This window comes from Petromyzon marinus, chromosome 75, assembly GCF_048934315.1.
Source record: "Petromyzon marinus isolate PM22_M1 ecotype Great Lakes invasive population chromosome 75, UKy_Petmar_22M1.pri1.0, whole genome shotgun sequence".
NCBI classification, from domain to species: Eukaryota; Metazoa; Chordata; class Hyperoartia; order Petromyzontiformes; family Petromyzontidae; genus Petromyzon; species Petromyzon marinus.
The window spans coordinates 5,215,448-5,241,867 of record NC_133741.1 but is presented as its reverse complement, the minus strand read 5'-3'; the positions used below and the strand labels follow the sequence as shown (position 1 = coordinate 5,241,867).

The 26,420-nt window shown below is 50.9% G+C and overlaps 1 protein-coding gene across 6 annotated transcripts in view; it reads left to right on the top strand.

Moving 5' to 3' along the window:
• The window catches only part of LOC116938067 (uncharacterized), a 39,846-nt gene extending 23,096 nt beyond the window's left edge, over positions 1-16,750 (top strand). For 2 of the 6 annotated variants that reach the window (XM_076056327.1, XM_076056326.1), the window contains exons 8-10: positions 6,579-6,805; positions 7,623-7,743; positions 13,267-16,750. In XM_076056327.1, coding sequence (XP_075912442.1) covers positions 6,579-6,805; positions 7,623-7,743; positions 13,267-13,368 — 450 coding nt within the window. In that variant the 3' untranslated portion in view covers positions 13,369-16,750. The other 4 variants (XM_076056328.1, XM_076056331.1, XM_076056330.1 and 1 more) reach the window with 4 other exon arrangements.
• The last annotated feature ends 9,670 nt before the right edge of the window (positions 16,751-26,420 follow it).

Sequence of the window (26,420 nt, the reverse complement as noted above, 5' to 3'; positions counted from 1 at the left end):
ATGGTGGTGATGGTGGTGGTGATGGTGGTGGTGGTGATGGTGGTGATGGTGATGGTGGTGGTGATGGTGATGGTGGTGATGGTGGTGATGGTGGTGGTGATGGTGGTGATGGTGGTGGTGATGGTGGTGGTGGTGATGGTGGTGATGGTGATGGTGGTGGTGATGGTGATGGTGGTGATGGTGGTGATGGTGATGAACGCTGAGGCGACGCTGCTGTAGACTACTGTGCTAGATACTGCACGCTACACTACACTATACACTACACTACTATACACTACACTATACACTACACTACTATACACTACACTATACACTACACTACTATACACTACACTATACACTACACTATACACTACTATACACTATACACTACACTGCTATACACTACACTATACACTACTATACACTACACTATACACTACTATACACTACACTATACACTACACTATACACTACACTATACACTACACTACTATACACTACACTGCTATACACTACACTATACACTACTATACACTACACTATACACTACACTATACACTACACTATACACTACACTACTATACACTACACTACTATACACTACACTATACACTACTATACACTACACTATACACTACACTATACACTACACTACTATACACTACACTGCTATACACTACACTACTATACACTACACTACTATACACTACACTACTATACACTACACGCTACACTACACGCTACACTACACTACTATACACTACACTATACACTACTCTACACTACACTATACACTACACGCTACACTACACTATACACTACACTACTATATACTACACTACTATACACTACACACTATACACTACACTATACACTACACTACTATACACTACACTATACACTACACTACTATACACTACACTACTATACACTACACTAATATACACTATACACTACACTATACACTACACTACTATACACTACACTACTATACACTATACACTACACTATACACTACACTATACTATACACTACTATACACTACACTACTATACACTACTATACACTACACTATACACTACACACAATACACTACACTACTATACACTACACTGTACACTACACTATACACTACTATACACTACACTACTATACACTACACTATACACTACTATACACTACACTACTATACACTACACTACTATACACTACACTACTATACACTACACTACTATACACTACTATACACTACACTATACACTACTATACACTACACTACTATACACTACACTATACACTACTATACACTACACTACTATACACTACACTATACACTACTATACACTATACACTACACTACTATACACTACACTACTATTCACTACACTATACACTACTATACACTACACTATACACTACACTATACACTACACTATACACTACACTACTATACACTACTATACACTATACACTACTATACACTATACACTACACTACTATTCACTACACTATACACTACTATACACTATACACTACACTATACACTACACTATACACTACACTACTATACACTACACTACTATACACTACACTATACACTACTATACACTACACACTACACTACACACTACACTATACACTACACTACTATACACTACACACTACACTACACACTACACTACTACACTATACACTACACTACTATACACTACACTACTATACACTACACTATACACTACTATACACTACACACTACACTACACACTACACTACACTATACACTACACTACTATACACTACACACTACACTACACACTACACTACTACACACTACACTATACACTACACTACTATACACTACACACTACACTACACACTACACTACTACACACTACACTATACACTACACTACTATACACTACACACTACACTACACACTGGTGAGGGCTGGTGAGTGAGGTGGTGAGTGGAGTGGTGAGTGTAGTGGTGAGTGTAGTAGTGTACTAGTGAGTGTAGTGGTGAGTGTAGTAGTGTACTAGTGAGTGTACTGGTGAGTGTAGTAGTGAGTGTACTGGTGAGTGTAGCGGTGAGCGTGGCGGTGAGCGTGGTGATGAGTGTAGCGGTGAGTGTAGTAGTGTAGTGGTGAGCGTGGTGGTGAGTGTAGCGGTGAGTGTAGTAGTGTACTAGTGTGGTGGTGAGTGTGGTGGTGAGTGTGGTGGTGAGTGTAGTGGTGAGTGTGTTGGTGAGCGTGGTGGTGAGCGTGTTGGTGAGTGTAGTAGTGTAGTGGTGAGCGTGTTGGTGAGCGTGTTGGTGAGTGTCTCCCTCTGTCTGCAGGCTCAGCTCGAGGTGTGTGTGTCGTGTGGTGAGCTGGTGAGGGAGCGTAGTGGTGAGTGTAGTGGTGAGTGTAGTGGTGAGTGTAGTAGTGTACTAGTGAGTGTAGTAGTGAGTGTACTAGTGAGTGTAGTAGTGTACTAGTGAGTGTAGTGGTGAGTGTAGTAGTGGTGTACTAGTGAGCATGGTGGTGAGCGTGGTGGTGAGCGTAGTAGTGAGTGTAGTGGTGAGTGTAGTAGTGTACTAGTGAGTGTAGTGGTGTACTAGTGAGTGTACTAGTGAGTGTAGTAGTGTACTAGTGAGTGTAGTGGTGTGTGTAGTAGTGTACTAGTAGTGTAGTAGTGAGTGTAGTAGCGTGGTGGTGAGCGTGGTAGTGAGCGTGTTGGTGAGTGTAGTAGTGTACTAGTAAGTGTAGTGGTGAGCGTGTTGGTGAGCGTGGTGGTGAGCGTGTTGGTGAGCGTCTCCCTCTGTCTGCAGGCTCAGCTAGAGGTGTGTGTGTCGTGTGGTGAGCTGGTGAGGGAGCGAGTGGTGAGTGTAGTGGTGAGTGTAGTGGTGTAGTGGTGAGTGTAGTGGTGAGTGTAGTGGTGTAGTGGTGAGTGTAGTGGTGAGTGTAGTGGTGAGTGTAGTGGTGTAGTGGTGAGTGTAGTGGTGAGTGTAGTGGTGAGTGTAGTGGTGTAGTGGTGAGTGTAGTGGTGTAGTGGTGAGGGTAGTGGTGAGTGTAGTAGTGAGTGTAGTGGTGTACTAGTGAGTGTAGTGGTGAGTGTAGTGGTGAGTGTAGTAGTGTACTAGTGAGTGTAGTGGTGAGGGTAGTGGTGAGTGTACTAGTGAGTGTAGTGGTGAGGGTAGTGGTGAGTGTAGTGGTGAGTGTAGTGGTGTACTAGTGAGTGTAGTGGTGAGTGTAGTGGTGAGTGTAGTGGTGTAGTGTAGTGGTGAGTGTAGTGGTGAGTGTGGTGGTGAGTGTAGTAGTGAGCATGTTGGTGAGCGTGTTGGTGAGCGTGTTGGTGAGTGTCTCCCTCTGTCTGCAGGCTCAGCTCGAGGTGTGTGTGTCGTGTGGTGAGCTGGTGAGGGAGCGAGTGGTGAGTGTAGTGGTGAGTGTAGCGGTGAGTGTAGTGGTGAGTGTGGTGGTGAGTGTAGTAGTGTACTAGTGAGTGTAGTAGTGAGTGTAGTAGTGTACTAGTGAGTGTAGTAGTGTACTAGTGTACTAGTGAGTGGAGTGGTGAGTGTAGTAGTGTAGTAGTGTAGTGGTGAGCGTGTTGGTGAGTGTAGTAGTGTAGTGGTGAGCGTGTTGGTGAGCATCTCCCTCTGTCTGCAGGCTCAGCTCGAGGTGTGCGTGTCGTGTGGTGAGCTGGTGAGGGAGCGAGTGGTGAGTGTAGTAGTGTAGTGGTGAGCGTGGTGGTGAGTGTAGTAGTGAGTGTAGTAGTGTACTAGTGAGTGTAGTAGTGTACTAGTGAGTGTAGTAGTGTAGTGGTGTACTAGTGAGTGTAGTGGTGTACTAGTGAGTGTAGTGGCGAGTGTAGCGGTGAGTGTGGTGGTGAGCGTGTTGGTGAGCGTGTTGGTGAGCATCTCCCTCTGTCTGCAGGCTCAGCTCGAGGTGTGTGTGTCGTGTGGTGAGCTGGTGAGGGAGCGAGTGGTGAGTGTAGTGGTGAGTGTAGTGGTGAGTGTGGCGGTGAGCGTGTTGGTGAGTGTAGTGGTGAGTGTAGTGGTGAGCGTGTTGGTGAGCGTGTTGGTGAGCGTCTCTCTCTGTCTGCAGGCTCAGCTCGAGGTGTGCGTGTCGTGTGGTGAGCTGGTGAGGGAGCGAGTGGTGAGTGTAGTGGTGAGTGTAGTAGTGTAGTGGTGAGTGTAGTGGTGTACTAGTGAGTGTAGTAGTGTAGTAGTGTAGTGGTGAGTGTAGTAGTGTACTAGTGAGTGTAGTAGTGTAGTAGTGTAGTGGTGAGTGTAGTGGTGTACTAGTGAGTGTAGTAGTGTAGTAGTGTAGTGGTGAGTGTAGTAGTGTACTAGTGAGTGTAGTAATGTAGTAGTGTAGTGGTGAGTGTAGTGGTGTACTAGTGAGTGTAGTGGTGAGTGTAGTGGTGTACTAGTGAGTGTAGTAGTGTAGTGGTGTACTAGTGAGTGTAGTGGTGTACTAGTGAGTGTAGTGGCGAGTGTAGCGGTGAGTGTGGTGGTGAGCGTGTTGGTGAGCGTGTTGGTGAGCGTGTTGGTGAGTGTAGCGGTGAGCGTGTTGGTGAGCGTGTTGGTGAGCGTGTTGGTGAGCGTGTTGGTGAGCGTCTCCCTCTGTCTGCAGGCTCAGCTCGAGGTGTGTGTGTCGTGTGGTGAGCTGGTGAGGGAGCGAGTGGTGAGTGTAGTGGTGAGTGTAGTAGTGAGTGTAGTAGTGTAGTAGTGTACTAGTGTAGTAGTGTAGTGGTGAGTGTAGTGGTGAGTGTACTAGTGAGTGTAGTGGTGAGTGTAGTAGTGTAGTAGTGTAGTGGTGAGCGTGTTGGTGAGTGTAGTGGTGAGCGTGTTGGTGAGCGTGTTGGTGAGCGTCTCCCTCTGTCTGCAGGCTCAGCTCGAGGTGTGCGTGTCGTGTGGTGAGCTGGTGAGGGAACGAGTGGTGAGTGTAGTGGTGAGTGTAGTGGTGAGCGTGGTGGTGAGTGTAGTGGTGAGTGTAGTGGTGAGCGTGTTGGTGAGCGTGTTGGTGAGCGTCTCCCTCTGTCTGCAGGCTCAGCTCGAGGTGTGTGTGTCGTGTGGTGAGCTGGTGAGGGAGCGAGTGGTGAGTGTAGTGGTGTAGTGGTGAGTGTAGTGGTGAGTGTAGTGGTGTAGTAGTGAGCGTGGTGGTGAGTGTAATAGTGTAGCGGTGAGCGTGGTGGTGAGTGTAGTAGTGTACTAGTGAGTGTAGTAGTGAGTGTAGTGGTGTAGTAGTGAGCGTGGTGGTGAGTGTAATAGTGTAGCGGTGAGCGTGGTGGTGAGTGTAGTGGTGTACTAGTGAGTGTAGTGGCGAGTGTAGCGGTGAGTGTGGTGGTGAGCGTGTTGGTGAGCGTGTTGGTGAGCGTGTTGGTGAGCGTGTTGGTGAGCGTGTTGGTGAGCGTCTCCCTCTGTCTGCAGGCTCAGCTCGAGGTGTGCGTGTCGTGTGGTGAGCTGGTGAGGGAGCGAGTGGTGAGTGTAGTGGTGAGTGTAGTGGTGAGTGTAGTGGTGAGTGTAGTAGTGAGTGTAGTAGTGTACTAGTGAGTGTAGTAGTGTACTAGTGAGTGTGGTGGTGAGTGTAGTAGTGTGGCGGTGAGCATGGTGGTGAGTGTAGTGGTGAGCGTGGTGGTGAGTGTAGTGGTGTGGCGGTGAGCGTGGTGGTGAGCGTGTTGGTGAGTGTAGTGGTGAGCGTGTTGGTGAGCGTGTTGGTGAGTGTAGTGGTGTACTAGTGAGTGTAGTGGTGAGTGTAGTGGTGTACTAGTGAGTGTAGTGGTGTACTAGTGAGTGTAGTAGTGTAGTGGTGTACTAGTGAGTGTAGTAGTGTACTAGTGAGTGTAGTGGTGAGTGTAGTGGTGAGCGTGTTGGTGAGCGTCTCCCTCTGTCTGCAGGCTCAGCTCGAGGTGTGCGTGTCGTGTGGTGAGCTGGTGAGGGAGCGAGTGGTGAGTGTAGTGGTGAGTGTAGTGGTGAGCGTGGTGGTGAGTGTAGTGGTGTACTAGTGAGTGTAGTAGTGTACTAGTGAGTGTAGTAGTGTACTAGTGTGGTGGTGAGCGTGTTGGTGAGTGTAGTAGTGTAGTGGTGAGTGTAGTGGTGAGTGTAGTGGTGTAGTGGTGAGTGTAGTGGTGAGCGTGTTGGTGAGTGTAGTAGTGTACTAGTGAGTGTAGTGGTGAGTGTAGTGGTGTACTAGTGAGTGTAGTGGTGAGTGTAGTGGTGTACTAGTGAGTGTAGTGGTGTACTAGTGAGTGTAGTAGTGTAGTAGTGTAGTGGTGAGTGTGGTGGTGAGTGTAGTAGTGTAGTGGTGAGCGTGTTGGTGAGCGTCTCCCTCTGTCTGCAGGCTCAGCTCGAGGTGTGCGTGTCGTGTGGTGAGCTGGTGAGGGAGCGAGTGGTGAGTGTAGTGGTGAGTGTAGTGGTGAGTGTAGTAGTGTACTAGTAAGTGTAGTGGTGAGCGTGTTGGTGAGCGTGTTGGTGAGTGTAGTGGTGAGCGTGTTGGTGAGCGTGTTGGTGAGCGTGTAGCGGTGAGTGTGGTGGTGAGCGTGTTGGTGAGCGTGTTGGTGAGTGTAGTGGTGAGCGTGTTGGTGAGCGTGTTGGTGAGCGTCTCCCTCTGTCTGCAGGCTCAGCTCGAGGTGTGCGTGTCGTGTGGTGAGCTGGTGAGGGAGCGAGTGGTGAGGGCCGGTGAGTTTCCCTTCCATCCCCACTGCCTCGTCTGCTCCGAGTGCGGTGCCTCTCTGCTGGACCAAGCCATCGCGATGGCTCCCAGCTCCGGCGAGCCATCGATCACCACAACAACAACAACACCACCACCACCGCCACGTCCGCTATGTCTCCCCGATTATCACCGGTGAGCTCACCACCACCACGCTCACCACCACCACCACGCTCACCACCACCACCACTACCACACCACCACCACGCTCACCACCACCACGCTCACCACCACCACCACCACCACCACAACAACACCACCACCACCACCACCGCCACGTCCACTATGTCTCCCCGATTATCACCGGTAAGCTCACCACCACCACGCTCACCACCACCACGCTCACCACTACACTCACCACTACGCTCACCACCACGCTCACCACACCACCACCACCACATCCGCTCTGTCTCCCCGATTATCACCGGTAAGCTCACCACCACCACCACTGTCACCACGCTCACCACCACCACGCTCACCACTCTCACCACTACACTCACCACCACCACCACCACCACGTCCACTCTGTCTCCCCGATTACCACCGGTAAGCTCACCACCACGCTCACCACGCTCACCACTACACTCACCACCACGCTCACCACCACCACCACACTCACCACCACCACTAGCGCTCACCACCACCACCACCACGCTCACCACTACCACTCTCACCACCACGACCACTCTCACCACCACCACTCTCACCACCACCACCACGCTCACCACCACCACCACCACCACGCTCACCACCACTACCACCACCACGCTCACCACCACTACCACCACCATCACCACCACCACCACCACGCTCACCACCACCACGACACCACCACCACGCTCACCACCACCACCACGACACCACCACCACGCTCACCACCACCACCACTGTCACCACGCTCACCACCAGCAGCAGATTGAGTGTTGTACTGCACTCCACGTGTCACCACCAGGCTCTACTCGCCACGCTGTGCTGGTTGCCATGAGCCGATCGCTCCGTCGCCAGGCCAGGAGAAGTCTCTCCACCTCGTGATCCTGGACAAACACTTCCATCCTCACTGCTTCTGTTGCCAGGTGATGGCCCAAACATCATCACCATCACATCATCACCATCATCATCACCATCACCACCACCACCATCATCACCACCACCATCATCACCACCACCATCATCATCATCATCACCATCATCACCACCATCATCACCACCATCATCACCATCATCATCACCATCATCACCACCACCATCATCACCACCACCATCATCACCATCACGACCATCATCACCACCACCACCATCATCACCATCACCACCATCACCATCATCATCACCATCACCACCATCATCACCATCATCACCATCACCACCATCATCACCACCATCATCATCATCACCATCACCACCATCACCATCATCATCACCATCGTCATCATCACAATCATCACCATCATCATCATCACCATCATCATCATCACCATCATCATCACCATCATCATCATCACCTTCATCATCATCATCACCACCATCATCACCATCATCACCATCATCATCACCATCATCACCATCATCATCATCACCACCATCATCATCACCTTCATCATCACCATCATCATCACCTTTATCATCATCACCATCATCACCATCATCATCATCACCATCATCATCATCACCATCATCATCACCATCATCACCACCATCATCACCACCATCATCACCACCATCATCACCACCATCATCACCACCATCATCACCACCATCATCACCATCATCATCACCATCATCACCACCACCATCATCACCACCACCATCATCACCACCACCATCATCACCATCACCACCATCATCACCATCACCACCATCATCACCACCACCATCATCACCACCACCATCATCACCACCACCATCATCATCACCACCATCATCACCACCACCATCATCACCATCACCACCATCATCATCACCATCATCACCACCATCACCATCATCATCACCATCACCACCATAACCACCATCATCACCATCATCATCACCATCACCACCATAACCACCATCATCACCATCGTCATCATCACCATCATCATCATCACCTTCATCATCATCACCACCATCATCACCATCATCATCACCATCATCATCATCACCATCATCATCATCACCATCATCATCACCATCATCATAACCATCATCATCATCACCTTCATCATCACCATCATCATCATCACCATCATCATCACCTTCATCATCATCATCACCATCACCATCATCACCACCACCATCACCACCATCACCATCATCACCACCACCATCATCACCATCATCATCACCATCACCACCATCATCACCACCACCATCATCATCATCATCATCACCTTCATCATCATCATCACCATCATCACCATCATCATCATCACCTTCATCATCATCACCTTCATCATCATCATCACCTTCATCATCATCATCATCACCTTCATCATCATCATCACCTTCATCATCATCATCACCTTCATCATCATCACCACCATCACCACCATCATCATCACCATCATCACCACCATCAACATCATCATCACCACAATCACCACCATCATCACCATCATCACCATCATCACCATCATCATCACCATCATCATCACCTTCATCATCATCATCACCATCATCATCACCATCATCATCACTACCATCATCACCATCATCATCACCACCATCACCATCACCACCATCACCACCACCACCATCACCACCACCATCACCACCACCACCATCATCACCATCACCACCATCGTCACCATCATCACCACCACCATCATCACCACCACCATCATCACCACCACCATCATCACCACCACCATCATCACCACCATCATCACCACCACCATCATCACCATCACCACCATCATCATCACCATCATCACCACCATCACCATCATCATCACCATCACCACCATAACCACCATCATCACCATCATCATCATCACCATCACCACCATAACCACCATCATCACCATCATCATCATCACCATCATCATCATCACCTTCATCATCATCACCATCATCATCACCTTCATCATCATCACCACCATCATCACCATCATCATCACCATCATCATCATCACCATCATCATCACCATCATCATAACCATCATCATCATCATCACCTTCATCATCATCATCACCATCATCACCATCATCATCATCACCTTCATCATCATCATCACCTTCATCATCATCATCACCTTCATCATCATCATCATCACCTTCATCATCATCATCACCTTCATCATCATCATCACCTTCATCATCATCATCACCTTCATCATCATCATCACCTTCATCATCATCACCATCATCATCATCACCATCATCATCATCACCACCATCACCACCATCATCATCACCATCATCACCACCATCAACATCATCATCACCACAATCACCACCATCATCACCACCATCATCACCATCATCACCATCATCATCACCATCATCATCACCTTCATCATCATCACCATCATCATCACTACCATCATCACCATCATCATCACCACCATCACCATCACCACCACCACCATCACCACCATCATCACCACCACCACCATCATCACCACCATCACCACCATCGCCGGTGCAACATCGATGTGGAATCATTTGGATGATGATGACATCGGTGCCACGTTGACACAATCAGGGCGAGGTGGGGGGTGTCAATTCGACCATCTTGTGTGGGGAGGGTATGTCAAGTCGGCCATATTGTGTGGGGAGGCGATGTCAATTCGGCCATCTTGTGTGGGGACGGTATGTTTATTCGGCCATCTTGCGTGGGGAGGCGATGTCAATTCGGCCATCTTGCGTGGGGAGGGTATGTCAATTCGGCCATCTTGTGTGGGGAGGCGGTGTCAAGTCGGTCATCTTGTGTGGGGAGGCGATGTCAAGTCGGCCATGTTGCGTGGGGAGGCGATGTCAATTCGGCCATCTTGTGTGGGGAGGCGATGTCAAGTCGGCCATCTTGTGTGGGGAGGCGATGTCAAGTCGGCCATGTTGCGTGGGGAGGGTATGTCAATTCGGCCATCTTGCGTGGGGAGGTGATGTCAATTCGGCCATCTTGCGTGGGGATACGATGTCAATTTGGCCATCTTGTGTGGGGGGGGGGGGGTCAAGTCGGCCATCGCTACCACTAACAGCACTTGCCCCTACAGCCTGCTAGAGGCTACCTGGGGGAGCTTTGTCTGTGTGTAGGTGCTGCTACTACAAACAGCACTTGCCCCTACAGCCTGCTAGAGGCTACCTGGGGGATATTTGTGTGTAGGTGCTGCTACTGACAGCACTTGCCCCTGCAGCCTGCTAGAGGCTACCTGGGGGAGCTTTGTCTGTGTGTAGGTGCTGCTACTACTAACAGCACTTGCGCCTACAGCCTGCTAGAGGCTACCTGGGGGAGCTTTGTGTGTAGGTGCTGCTGACAGCACTCGCCCCTACAGCCTGCTAGAGGCTACACGGGGGATCTTTGTCTGTGTGTAGGTGCTGCTACTAACAGCACTTGCCCCTACTGCCTGCTAGAGGCTGCCTGGGGGATCTTTGTCTGTGTGTAGGTGCTGCTACTCACTAACAGCACTTGCCCCTACAGCCTGCTAGAGGCTACACGGGGGATCTTTGTCTGTGTGTAGGTGCTACTCACTAACAGCACTTGCCCCTACAGCCTGCTAGAGGCTACCTGGGGGAGCTTTGTCTGTGTGTAGGTGCTGCTACTACTAGCAGCACTTGCCCCTACAGCCTGCTAGAGGCTACCTGGGGGAGCTTTGTCTGTGTGTAGGTGCTGCTACTCACTAACAGCACTTGCCCCTACAGCCTGCTAGAGGCTACACGGGGGATCTTTGTCTGTGTGTAGGTACTGCTGCTACTGACAGCACTTGCCCCTACAGCCTGCTAGAGGCTACCTGGGGGAGCTTTGTCTGTGTGTAGGTGCTACTACTACTAACAGCACTTGCCCCTACAGCCTGCTAGAGGCTACACGGGGGATCTTTGTCTGTGTGTAGGTGCTGCTACTCACTAACAGCACTTGCCCCTACAGCCTGCTAGAGGCTACACGGGGGATCTTTGTCTGTGTGTAGGTGCTACTGACAGCACTTGCCCCTACAGCCTGCTAGAGGCTACCTGGGGGATCTTTGTCTGTGTGTTGGTGCTGCTACTCGCTACTACTGACAGCACTTGCCCCTACAGCCTGCTAGAGGCTACACGGGGGATCTTTGTCTGTGTGTAGGTGCTGCTGCTACTGACAGCACTTGCCCCTACAGCCTGCTAGAGGCTACCTGGGGGAGCTTTGTCTGTGTGTAGGTGCTACTACTACTAACAGCACTTGCCCCTACAGCCTGCTAGAGGCTACACGGGGGATCTTTGTCTGTGTGTAGGTGCTGCTACTGACAGCTCTTTCCCCTACAGCCTGCTAGAGGCTACCTGGGGGAGCTTTATCTGTGTGTAGGTACTGCCGACAGCTCTTGCCCCTACAGCCTGCTAGAGGCTACCTGGGGGAGCTTTGTCTGTGTGTAGGTGCTGCTACTCACTAACAGCACTTGCCCCTACAGCCTGCTAGAGGCTACCTGGGGGATCTTTGTCTGTGTGTAGGTGCTACTAACAGCACTTGCCCCTACAGCCTGCTAGAGTCTACCTGGGGGATCTTTGTCTGTGTGTAGGTGCTGCTACTACTGACAGCTCTTGCCCCTACAGCCTGCTAGAGTCTACCTGGGGGATCTTTGTCTGTGTGTAGGTGCTGCTACTACTGACAGCACTTGCCCCTACAGCCTGCTAGAGGCTACCTGGGGGACCTTTGTCTGTGTGTACGTGCTGCTACTACTAACAGCACTTGCCCCTACAGTCTGCTAGAGGCTACCTGGGGGATCTTTGTCTGTGTGTAGGTGCTGCTACTGACAGCACTTGCCCCTACAGCCTGCTAGAGACTACCTGTGGGAGCTTTGTCTGTGTGTGGGTGCTGCTACTGACAGCACTTGCCCCTACAGCCTGCTAGAGGCTACACGGGGGAGCTTTGTCTGTGTGTAGGTGCTGCTACTACTGACAGCACTTGCCCCTACAGCCTGCTAGAGACTACCTGTGGGAGCTTTGTCTGTGTGTGGGTGCTGCTACTGACAGCACTTGCCCCTACAGCCTGCTAGAGGCTACACGGGGGAGCTTTGTCTGTGTGTAGGTGCTGCTACTACTGACAGCACTTGCCCCTACAGCCTGCTAGAGGCTACACGGGGGATCTTTGTCTGTGTGTAGGTGCTGCTACTGACAGCTCTTTCCCCTACAGCCTGCTAGAGGCTACCTGGGGGAGCTTTGTCTGTGTGTAGGTGCTACTACTACTAACAGCACTTGCCCCTACAGCCTGCTAGAGGCTACACGGGGGATCTTTGTCTGTGTGTAGGTGCTGCTACTGACAGCTCTTTCCCCTACAGCCTGCTAGAGGCTACCTGGGGGAGCTTTATCTGTGTGTAGGTACTGCCGACAGCTCTTGCCCCTACAGCCTGCTAGAGGCTACCTGGGGGAGCTTTGTCTGTGTGTGGGTGCTGCTACTACTGACATCACGAGGGGATCTTTGTGTTTGTGTCCAGGACTGTGGACTCCAACTCTCATCCGCCCCGGACCGTGGCTGCTTCCCAGTGGGGGAATGCATCTACTGCTTCACGTGTGCTCGCAAACACACGGGGCAATGAGTTAGCCTCTCACTCACTCAACCACTCAGCCACTCACTCAGCCACTCAGCCACTCAGCCACTCACACACTCACTCAACCACTCACTCACTCAGCCACTCACTCACTCAGCCACTCACTCAACCACTGAACCACTCAGCCACTCACTCAGCCACTCAACCACTCAGACTCTCAGCCACTCACCCACTCACCCACTCACTCAGCCACTCACTCACTCAACCACTCACTCAGCCACTCACTCAGCCACTTACACACTCACTCAACCACTCACTCAACCACTCACTCAACCACTCACCCACTCAGCCACTCACTCATACACTCACTCAGCCACTCATTCACTCAGCCACTCATTCACTCAGCCACTCACCCACTCACTCACCCACTCGCTCAGCCACTCACACACTCACTCAACCACTCACTTACTCACTCACTCAGCCACTCACTCAGCCACTCACTCACTCATCCACTCACTCACCCACTCACTCAACCACTCACTCACCCACTCACTCGCTCAACCACTCAGCCACTCACTCACTCACTCAACCACTCAGCCACTCACTCAGCCACTCAACCACTCAGCCACTCACTCAGCCACTCACTCACTCAACCACTCAGCCACTCGCTCACTCACTCAGCCACTCAGCCACTCACACACTCACTCAACCACTCACTCAGCCACTCACTCATCCACTCACTCACCCACTCACTCAACCACTCACTCACCCACTCACTCACTCAACCACTCAACCACTCACTCACTCGCTCACCCACCCACTCACCCACTCACCCACTCACTCACTCACCCACTCACTCACTCACCCACCCACTCACCCACCCACTCACCCCCCACCCACCCACCCTATCACCCTCCAACCCCACACCCAGGGGTGGCTAAAATACAGAACCACTTTGTGATTGTATGCACAAGGAGCTTCACAAACAGTGACAAATATCACCCATCAGGAGTGCGTCGAGATTGTGGTGCTGTAGCCTAGGGGTCACCCCCAGTGGCAGCTGTCCCTGTGTGTGAGTCTGCTGCTGTGTGGTGCTGTAGCCCTAGGGGACACCCCCAGTGACAGCTGTCCCTGTGTGTGAGTCTGCTGTGTGGTGCTGTAGCCTAGGGGGCACCCCCAGTGACAGCTGTCCCTGTGTGTGAGTCTGCTGTGTGGTGCTGTAGCCTAAGGGGGCACCCCCAGTGACAGCTGTCCCTGTGTGTGAGTCTGCTGTGTGCTGCTGTAGCCCTAGGGACACCCCCAGTGGCAGCTGTCCCTGTGTGTGAGTCTGCTGTGTGGTGCTGTAGCCCTAGGGACACCCCCAGTGGCAGCTGTCCCTGTGTGTGAGTCTGCTGTGTGGTGCTGTAGCCCTAGGGGACACCCCCAGTGGCAGCTGTCCCTGTGTGTCTGCTGTGTGGTGCTGTAGCCTAGGGGACACCCCCAGTGACAGCTGTCCCTGTGTGTGTCTGCTGTGTGGTGCTGTAGCCTAGGGGGACACCCCCAGTGACAGCTGTCCCTGTGTGTGAGTCTGCTGTGTGGTGCTGTAGCCCTAGGGGACACCCCCAGTGGCAGCTGTCCCTGTGTGTGAGTCTGCTGTGTGGTGCTGTAGCCTAGGGGGACACCCCCAGTGGCAGCTGTCCCTGTGTGTGAGTCTGCTGTGTGGTGCTGTAGCCTAGGGGACACCCCCAGTGACAGCTGTCCCTGTGTGTGAGTCTGTTGCTGTGTGGTGCTGTAGCCCTAGGGGACACCCCCAGTGACAGCTGTCCCTGTGTGTGAGTCTGCTGTGTGGTGCTGTAGCCTAGGGGGCACCCCCAGTGACAGCTGTCCCTGTGTGTGAGTCTGTTGCTGTTTCGCTGGAATGAAAGTGATTCAGCGGTGGGATTAGATCGTGGGTGGACTCACAAAGGGCCGACTCCTGCCACTTACGACTGGTCCATCCGCTCGCCCACTCACTCACCCACCCACTCACCCACCCACTCACCCACCCACTCACTCATTCACCCACCCACTCACACACCCACCCACTCACTCACCCACCCACTCACCCACTCACCCACCCACTCACTCACCCACCCACTCACTCACCCACCCACTCACCCACCCACTCACCCACCCACTCACTCACCCACTCACTCACCCACTCACCCACCCACTCACTTACCCACCCACTCACCCACTCACCCACCCACCCACTCACCCACCCACCCACTCATCCACCCACCCACTCACTCAAACAACCACTCGCTCACTCAACCACTCACCCACCCACTCACTCACCCACCCACTCACCCACTCACTCACTCACCCACCCACTCACTCACTCACCCACTCACTCACCCACTCACCCACTCACTCACCCACCCACTCACCCACTCGCCCACTCACTCACCCACGCAATCACTCACCCACTCACTCACCCACTCACCCACTCACTCACCCACCCACTCACCCACTCACTCACTCACCCACCCACTCACTCACTCACCCACTCACTCACCCACTCACCCACTCACTCACCCACCCACTCACCCACTCGCCCACTCACTCACCCACGCAATCACCCACGCAATCACCCACTCACTCACCCACTCACTGACCCACTCACTCACTCACTCACCCACTCACTGACTCACCCACTCACTCACTCACCCACTCACTGACTCACCCACTCACTCACCCACTCACTCACCCATCCACTCACCCACTCACCCACCCACTCACCCACCCACTCACCCACTCACTCACCCACTCACTCACCCACCCACTCACCCACTCACTCACCCACCTACTCACCCACTCACTCACCCACTCACTCACCCACTCACCCACCCACTCACTCACCCACCCACCCACTCACTCACCCACCCACTCACTCACCCACCCACTCACTCACCCACCCACTCACTCACCCACCCACCCACCCACTCACCCACCCACTCACCCACTCACTCACTCACCCACTCACTCACTCACCCACCCACCAACTCGAGACTCCGCCATTTGCTGCCTCTCCGCTGTGTGGGGTATGCTCGCGCCCCCGTCATAGAAACGTGGAATTGCCACTACGATTGCGTCGCGTCACGCTCATTTGCCTCTGCGACGCTCACTTGAGTGGGGGAAAATCACTTTCATTTGTCATGATGATGTGATGATGATGTGATGATGAGTTACTTGTGATGATGCTGATATGTTAATTGTGATGATTATATGTTAATTGTGACGATGATGATATGTTAATTGTGATGATGATATGTTAATTGTGATGATGCCGATATGTTAATTGTGATGATGCTGATATGTTAGAGCGCCCGGCCGTCTTTGTATCTCTCCCCCACTCTCCCTCAAACCCTCCCTCCCCCCCCCCCTTATTAAAGTGCCTCCTGCTTTTTGATCACGTGTTCAGCTGTGGGTGAGTGAGTGAGTGGGTAAGTGAGTGGGTGGGTGAGTGGGTGAGTGGCTGGGTGAGTGGGTGAGTGGCTGGGTGAGTGGGTGGGTGAGTGGGTGAGTGGGTGAGTGGCTGGGTGAGTGGGTGAGTGGCTGGGTGAGTGGGTGAGTGGCTGGGTGAGTGGCTGGGTGAGTGGGTGAGTGAGTGGGTGAGTGGGTGAGTGAGTGGGTGAGTGAGTGGGTGAGTGGCTGGGTGAGTGGCTGGGTGAGTGGGTGTGTGAGTGGGTGAGTGAGTGGGTGAGTGGGTGGGTGAGTGAGTGAGTAGGTGGGTGGATAGTGGGTGAGTGAGTGGGTGGGTGAGTGGGTGGGTGAGTGGGTAAGTGAGTGGGTGAGTGGATGGGTGAGTTGGTGATTGAGTGGGTGGGTGAGTGAGTGAGTGGGTGAGGTGAGTGAGTGGGTCAGTGGATGAGTGAGTGGGTGAGTGAGTGGGTGAGTGGGTGGGTGAGTGAGTAGGTGGGTGGATAGTGGGTGAGTGAGTGGGTGGGTGAGTGGGTGGGTGAGTGGGTAAGTGAGTGGGTGAGTGGATGGGTGAGTTGGTGATTGAGTGGGTGGGTGAGTGAGTGAGTGGGTGAGGTGAGTGAGTGGGTCAGTGGATGAGTGAGTGGGTGGGTGAGTGAGTGGGTTGGTGGGTGGGCGTGTGGGTGAGTGACTGAGTGAGTGGGTGGGTCAGTTAGTGGGTGAGTGAGTGAGTAGGTGGGTGGATAGTGGGTGAGTGGGTGGGTGGGTGGATGAGTGGGTGGGTGAGTGGGTAAGTGAGTGGATGGGTGAGTTGGTGATTGAGTGGGTGGGTGAGTGGGTGAGTGAGTGGTTGGGTGGGTGAGTGGGTGAGTGAGTGAGTGGGTGAGTGGGTGGGTGAGTGGGTAAGTGAGTGGGTGGATGGATAAGTGAGTGGGTGAGTGGATGGGTGAGTTGGTGATTGAGTGGTTGGGTGGGTGAGTGGGTGAGTGAGTGGTTGGGTGGGTGAGTGGGTGGGTGAGTGGGTGGGTGAGTGGGTGAGTGAGTGGTTGGGTGGGTGAGTGGGTGAGTGAGTGGTTGGGTGGGTGAGTGAGTCGGTGAGAGTGACTGAGCGAGTGAATGATTTAGGGAATTACTGCGTGAATGAGTGAACTAACGATTTTTTGATCGATAGAGACGAGTTGTGGATCAAAATCGATTAATAGTGGATCGATATAGAGACGATTTTGGATCGATGGAGTGCGACATGAGGATCTAAAAAGACGATTTGTGGATCGATGTAGACGATTTGTGAATCGAAAAAGACTGTGGAATCGAAGGAGCTTATTTGCGGATCGATGGAGCCGATCGATAATTTTTTTTACTTAAAACTTTGGCGACTGCAGGAATTAATATTCTGTGGTTTGTGTTGCGATAGAAACGTCGTCATATTTTATTATGTTTGATCAACTTTATTTTTATTATTCTTGGTTCTTTCGGTAAAGTCACCACCACGTAGGTAAGGAAACAATAAAATAATAAAAATATACAACAATAAAATTTCTCACGACGTTTCTACATTAGCATAATTTATTATTTCTCTAACATCATCATCTGTCCGTCCCTTGACGCTGATTGGCTTCCCCAACATTAACATAATTTATTCTTTCCCGTACATAATTTCCTGTCCTCCCCTTGACGCTGATTGGCTTCCCTCAACATTAACATAATTTATTATTTTCCGGACATAATTTCCTGTCCTCCCCTTGACGCTGATTGGCTTCCCTCAACATTAACATAATTTATTATTTCTCTCACATCATCTGTCCGTCCCTTGACGCTGATTGGCTTCCCTCAACATTAACATAATTTATTCTTTTCCGGACATAATTTCCTGTCCTCCCCTTGACCGCTGATTGGCTTCATTCAACATTAACATAATTTATTCTTTCCCGGACAGCATTATCTGTCCTCACCTTGACGCTGATTGGCTTCGCTCAACATTAACATAATTTAATTCTAGATTCGAAGCTTTCGTGACTGCAAGGATTCATACTCTTTGCTTTGATTCGGTAAAGTCACGTCGATAAAATAAAACAAAATAAAACAATTAAATCACGACGTTTCGGAGGCAACACAAGCTTCCTTCTTCAGGTGGAAAAGTCAACGCAGAACATCTGCGTCAGGAGCACAGTTCAGAGACAACCGGGATTATATATATACAGGTTAAGGGAGAGGGGGGAGGAGTCAGTAAGGGGGCGTGGGTGGGTGGGTGGGAGTTGCTGGGTTAAGCAGCCTTTTCATAGGCTGCTGCAGGTAACAACCACTTCGCACTGCACGGGAGTGGATTAAAAAAAAAACACCTTTTGTTATGCTGCATGTGGGATCGGGGAGATTTTGACAGCGGGTGCAAAACGGCTGTTCAATGGTAAGGTAGCTGAGAAAATGAAATGGCTGTACAAAAAAAATGAAAGGCAGCCAACGTTTGACTTGATTTAGAACACCTTTCCAGTGATTGCTCAATTTGAAGCCATCCTCTCGGTCGAAGTTGTGTCTGTGTTTGTAAATCTGGATGGCCTCGTGGACTAATCTCTGATAATAACCGGGAGGTCTGCTGAGCACCTTGGTGTCGGAAAAAAAACAATATCGTGATCACCCACAGCGTTGTAACAGTGATCAGCCGCGGCGGAAGAATTCGTTCTGCCGTGTTTCAAATCTGATTTGTGCTCGCGAATTCGGCCAGAGACATGTCGCTTCGTCTCCCCGATATAGCAATCACCGCAGGTGCAACTCAATTTGTAAACACCGGGGTACTGTAAGTCAGGAATGACATCCTTTACTGACGGGATCAGATCACGGATTTTGTGCACTGTGTTGAACCGGACCTGGATCTTGTGTTTGTTTAGAATTTTGGAGATCTTTTTAGTAACGCCTGCTATATATGGTAACGTGATGATTTTGATCGGAGTGTCAAGTGCCTCTGTGGATGTGTAAGCTTTGACTTTAACATAGCTATTTCTGTGACCAGTCACAAGCTAATCACTCAGCTATTATTTCAATGCTAAATTCTGCTGTTTGATTTGTACTAGGTGCCTCTGTGGATGTGTAAGCTTTGACTTTAACACAGCTATTTCTATGACCAGTCACAAGCTAATCACTCAGCTATTTCAATGCTAAATTCTCCTGTTTGATATGTAAACCCCTTTGTCAAGGTGCCTCACTTCTCTAAACCAGCTTAAAAGACGCTACGAATCTTAGCAGCGGTCATTGAAGCTCTGTCGTCCCGACAGGTTTGTTCCTTTCACCTGAAGAAGGCCACTTGTGTTGTGGCCGAAACGTCGTGAGAATTTTAATGTGTAATTTTATTTTATTAATTTATTATTTTAGTCTCATTCTATGTGACTTCACCGAAAGAACCAATAAAGATGAATCCTTGCAGTCACGAAAGCTTTAAATCGAAATGTCAAGTGGTTGTTTCTGTATGGTGGGAGAAACAGCTTGGCGGATGGTACGGTCAGAGTATCCGTTCATCTTGAGGGTCAGGTGTACATGTTTTAATTCACTGGTCAGGTGGTGTTGGTCGGAAATGCAATGAGCCCTGTGGTATAACGTTTTGATGAGAGAATTCTTCTGAGTCGGGTGGTGGTGGGAATCAGGTTTCAAGTAGGAGTCTGTGTGGGTGGGCTTCCTGTAGACAGAATGCCCCAAAGAGCCATCAGGCCTTCTCTCAAACAGGACATCCAAGAATGGTAGCTTGCCATCCTTCTCCACGTCCATGGTGAATTTGATGGAAGGGTGTCTGGAATTGATGTGGTCTAGGAAAAGGTTCAAAGCTGGGAGGCCATGTGGCCAAATGGCGAACGTGTCATCCACCTATCTCTTCCACAGGGAAGGGCTGAGGGTGGATGTCTGGATGGCGTCTGATTCAAATTTCTCCATGAAAACATTGGCTATCACTGGCGACAAGGGGGATCCCACGGGGGTACCCTCATTTTGTTTGTAGAAGGTGCCATTCCAGGTAAAGTAGGTGTTGGTGAGGCAGTGCTTAACCAACGCCGGGTACATCGGGGGTCAAGTCCATGTTGGACCAAATCTTCGATTATTGTGATGGTATCAGGTACTGGGACCTTGGTGAACAGAAAGACCACATCAAAGCTGACGAGGATATCATCAAGAGACAGTATACAACGTCCTTAACCATAGAGACCAATTGGGCTGAGCTAAGTACTTGTGAACTGGTCTTGCCAGTGAAGAGAAGCAGAGTATCTGACAGAAAACGGGCCAGCTTGTCTGTTAGGTGAGTTGATCGTGGGCACGATGGGTCGTGGTGGGGTGCCTTCTTTATGGATCTTGGGATGACCGTAGCATCTGAGAGGTCTTGCAGCGAGCGACTGAAATAACAAATCAATGCTGCGTGAAGAACGCCCTTAGACCTGCAACGCATTTCTATGGCTGGGTCGGGTGGGTAGGGGGGGGGGTGTGACGTCAGTAGGCACACGACGTCACGCTCCCGCATGCGCGGGTCACATGACAGACGTGACGTCACAGCTCACTTGCAGTGCAATAAAAAAATACGCATTATTTCGCCCCCCACCCACGCTAATTTGTTGTTTTTTTTTATCAAAGTGTATTTTTATAATCGTTGCATGGTGTACAGTCTGGAAAGTACCCACGTGGCAAATTTCAAGTCTGTTGCATGTCGGGAAGTAGGCTAAACACTTTGAACAGACACACTACATGATCACTGCCTTTTTTTATATATACGTGGAGGAGAAGATAGCCTTGTGAGCCATTCGGCTCTTGAAGCAGGCGTCACGTGTCTGGGGCGTCACGTGTCTCGGGCGTCACGCGTCTGAGGCGTCACGTGTCTGGGGCGTCACGTGTCGCCCGAGACACGTGTCTGGGGCGTCACGTGTCTCGGGCGGCACGTGTCTGGGGCGTCACGTGTCTTGGGGCATCACGTGTCTGGGGCAGCACGTGTCTCGGGCGTCACGTGTCTCGGGCGTCACGTGTCTCGGGCGGCACGTGTCAGGGGCGACACGTGTCTGAGGCGTCACGTGTCTGAGGCGTCACGTGTCTGGGGCGGCACGTATCTGAGGCGACACGTGTCTCGGGCGGCACGTGTCTGAGGCGACACGTGTCTCGGGCGGCACGTGTCTGGGGCGTCACGTGTCGCCCGAGACACGTGTCTGGGGCGTCACGTGTCTGGGGAGGCACGTGTCTGAGGCGTCACGTGTTTGAGGCGTCACGTGTCTGAGGCGACACGTGTCTGGGGCGTCACGTGTCTGGGGCGTCACGTGTCGCCCGAGACACGTGTCTGGGGCGTCACGTGTCTGGGGAGGCACGTGTCTGAGGCGTCACGTGTCTGAGGCGTCACGTGTCTGAGGCGACACGTGTCTGGGGCGTCACGTGTCTCGAGCGTCACGTGTCTCGAGCGACACGTGTCTGGGGCGTCACGTGTCTCGGGCGACACGTGTCTGGGGCGGCACGTGTCTGGGGCGGCACGTGTCTGGGGCGTCACGTGTCTGGGGCGGCACGTGTCTGGGGCGGCACGTGTCTGGGGCGTCACGTGTCTGAGGCGTCACGTGTCTTGGGGCGTCACGTGCCTGGGGCGTCACGTGCCTGAGGCGTCACGTGTCTGGGGCGTCACGTGTCTGAGGCGTCACGTGTCTGAGGCGTCACGTGCCTGAGGCGTCACGTGAGGGCGTCACGTGAGGGCGTCACGTGTCTGGGGCGTCACGTGTCTGAGGCGACACGTGTCTGGGGCGTCACGTGTCTGGGGCGTCACGTGTCTGAGGCGTCACGTGTCTCGGGCGGCACGTGTCTCGGGCGGCACGTGTCTCGGGCGGCACGTGTCTCGGGCGTCACGTGTCTGGGGCGTCACGTGTCTGAGGCGACACGTGTCTTAGGCGTCACGTGTCTGAGGCGGCACGTGTCTCAGGCGTCACGTGTCTGAGGCGACACGTGAGGGCGTCACGTGTCTCAGGCGTCACGTGTCTCGGGCGTCACGTGTCTGGGGCGTCACGTGTCTGAGGCGACACATGTCTTAGGCGTCACGTGTCTCAGGCGACACGCCTGCTCCGTGTGAACGGAGTTACGGGGCACCCTCACTCACCGAATTTGTGAATAAAGCCGTCGTTTAAAAAAAAATGAAAACTCTTTTTTAAGAAACCCCGCAGATTGTGAACTCCTGCGGTGACCAAAGCTTCAATTTCGAGATTTTTTTATATTATTCTGCCACCGACTCCGTTTGCTACAGCGCCCCCTGACACTGATTGGCGTGCCTCCAACATTAACATAATTTATGCGGTCGCGGACAGCATTGTTCGGCCGCCACTCGACGCTGATTGGCTTCCCTCAACATTAACATAATTTATTCTTTCTGCGGACCACATTGTTCGGCCGCCACTCGACGCTGATTGGTTTACCTCAACATTAACATAATTTATTCTTTTGCGGACAACATCAGGTCGCCCCAAGACGATGATTGGCTTCCTTCAACATTAACATAATATATTCTGTCCCAGACAGCATTATCAAGTCGCCCCTTGACGCTGATAGGCTTCTCTCAGCATTAACATAATTTATTCTGTCGAGGACCTGTTGCTACACCGCCCCTTTACACTGATTGGCTTTTCCTCAACATTAACATAATTTATTCTGCCGAGGACCCGTTGCTACATCGCCTCTTAACGCTGATTGGCTTGCCTCAGCATTAACATAATTTATCTTTTTGCGATCCCATTGTTGGGCCTCCCCTCAACGTTGATTGGCTTCCCTCAACATTACCATTATTTATTCCTTCGGTAAAGTCACGTAGAAGGGTAACAATAAAATAATAAATACATAAAACAATGCTATTTTTTTATTGTTTCCCTATCTACGTGGTGGTGACTTTACCCAAAGAACCAAGAATAATAATTTTATTGATTTATATTTTTATTGTTTTATATTTTTATTATTTTATTGTTTCCCTATCTACGTGGTGGTGACTTTACCGAAAGAACCAAGAATAATAATTTTATTGTTTTACAATAATTTTATTGTTTTATATTTTTATTATTTTATTGTTTCCCTATCTACGCGGTGGTGACTTTACCCAAAGAACCAATAATAATAATTTTATTGTTTTTTTTATTATTTTATTGTTTCCCTTCTACGTGGTGACTTTACCCAAAGAACCAAGAATAATAATTTTATTGTTTTACAAAATTTTTATTGTTTTATATTTTTATTATTTTACTGTTTCCCTTCTACGTGGTGGTGGTGACTTTACCGAAAGAACCAAGAATAATAATTGTATTGTTTTATATTTTTATTATTTTACTGTTTCCCTTCTACGTGGTGGTGACTTTACCGAAAGAACCAAGAATAATAATTTTATTGTTTTACAATAATTTTATTGTTTTATATTTTTATTATTTTATTGTTTCCCTATCTACGTGGTGGTGACTTTACCGAAAGAACCAAGAATAATAATTTTATTGTTTTATATTTTTATTATTTTATTGTTTCCCTATCTACGTGGTGGTGACTTTACCGAAAGAACCAAGAATAATAATTTTATTGTTTTATATTTGTATTATTTTATTGTTTCCCTATCTACGTGGTGGTGACTTTACCGAAAGAACCAAGAATATGAATCCCTGCACTCACGGAAGCTTTAGATCAAAATAATTTATTCCGTCCATCATGGACGCTCGTAACATCAGTTATTCCCTTCATGGATCCTATTGTTAGAAAGCCAATCGACCCTGATTGGCTTCCTTCAACATTAACATAATTTATTCTGTCGAGGACCCGTTGCGACACCGCCCCTTGACGCTGATTGGCTTTGCTTCATCATTAACATAATTAATATTCTCACGAACGCATTGTTGGGCCGCCCCTCAACGTTGATTGGCTTCTCTCAGCATTAACATAATTTATTCTGTCGAGGACCTGTTGCTACACGCCCCTTGACGCTGATTGGCTTGCCTCAACATTAACATAATTTATTCTGTCGAAGACCCGTTACTACACCGCCCCTTGACGCTGATTGGCTTGCCTCAGCGTTAACATAATTTATCTTCTCGGGAACCCATTGTTCGGCCGTCCCTGGACGCTGATTGGCTTTCCTCAACATTACCATAATTTATTCTGTCGTGGACAGTATTATCAGGCCGCTCCTGGCCGGTGATTGGCTTCTCTCAGCATTAACATAATTTATTCTGTCGAGGACCCGTTGCTACACCGTCCCTTGACGCTGATTTGATTATCAGGTCGCCCTTTGACGCTGATAGACTTCTCTCAACATTAACATAATTTATTCTTTCGCGGACCACATTGTTCGGCCGCCACTCGACGCTGATTGGCTTCCCTCAGCATTAGCATAATTTATTCTGTCGCGGACAACATTATCATGTCGCCCCAAGACGCTGATTGGCTTCTTTCAACATTAACATAATTAATGCTGTCCCAGACAGCATTATCAGGCAGCCCCTTGACGCTGATAGGCTTCCCTCAACATTAACTTAATTTATTCTGTCGTGGACAGTATTATCTGGACGCTGATTGGCTTGCCTCAGCATTAACATAATTTATTTTCTCGCGGACCCATTGTCAGGCCGCCACTCGACGCTGATTGGCTTCACTCTACATTAACATAATTTATTTTTTCGCGAACACTATTGTTAGGCCGCCCCTCGACGTTGATTGGCTTATCTTAGCATTAACATAATTTATTCTGTGGCGCACCTATTGTTAGGCCGCCCCTCGACGCTGATTGGCTTCTCTTACATTAACATTATTTATTCGGTCGGGGACATCATTGATAGGCCGCTCCTTGAGGCTGATTGGTTTCCCTTAACTTTAACACAATTTATTCTGTCGCCCGCGCGCGCGTTATACAAATGGCAGGGGGCGGGGATTAGACAGAAGGGGGCGGGAGATTGCATGGAAATGGGGCGGGGATTGAGTGTGAGCGAGTGCGGTGATTGGTTGTGAGGGCTGAAGGTGGGCGGGGACTGGGGGGGGTTCAGGAGCGCGGGAATTGCTTGGAAACGGGGGGGGCGGGGATTAGCCTGAAAAGAGGGCGGGGGATTCGTCGGAAGTGGGCGGGGATTGATGTTGAGCGAGTGCGGGGATTGGCCGCGAGGGGCCGGGTGTGGGCGGGGACTGGGTGCAGGTGTGGGGAGCGGGAAATTGAATGGAAGCGGAGGGGGGAGGGGAGATGAGCTCGAAAGTGAGCGGAGATCAGCCGGAAGTGGGCGGGGATTGGCCGCCAGGGTCCGGGTGGGGGCGGGGACTGAGTGTGGGCGTGGGTTGGGGTGGAACGCGGGGAATTCCATGAAAGCTGGACGCGGGGGGGGGGAGGGGCGTGGATTAGCTCTAAAGTGGGCGGGGACTGAGCTTGAGCGAGTGCGACGATTGGCCGCGAGTGTCCGGGTGGGGGCGGGGACTGGGTGTGTGAGTGGGGAGGGGTCCAGCGCGGGAAGAATTGCACAGAAGCGAACGGGTGTGTGGGAGGGGCGGAGATTAACCCCGAAAGCGGGCGGGGATTAGGCAAAAGGGGCGGGGCTTGTCGCGTATGTAGGCGGGGACTGAGCTCGAGCGAGTGCGGGGATTGGCTGCGAGGGTCCGTGGGGTGGGGGAGGCGGAGCCTGTTGGTGGGTGTAGGGCTCCTCCCCTCCCCCAAGGGTTTG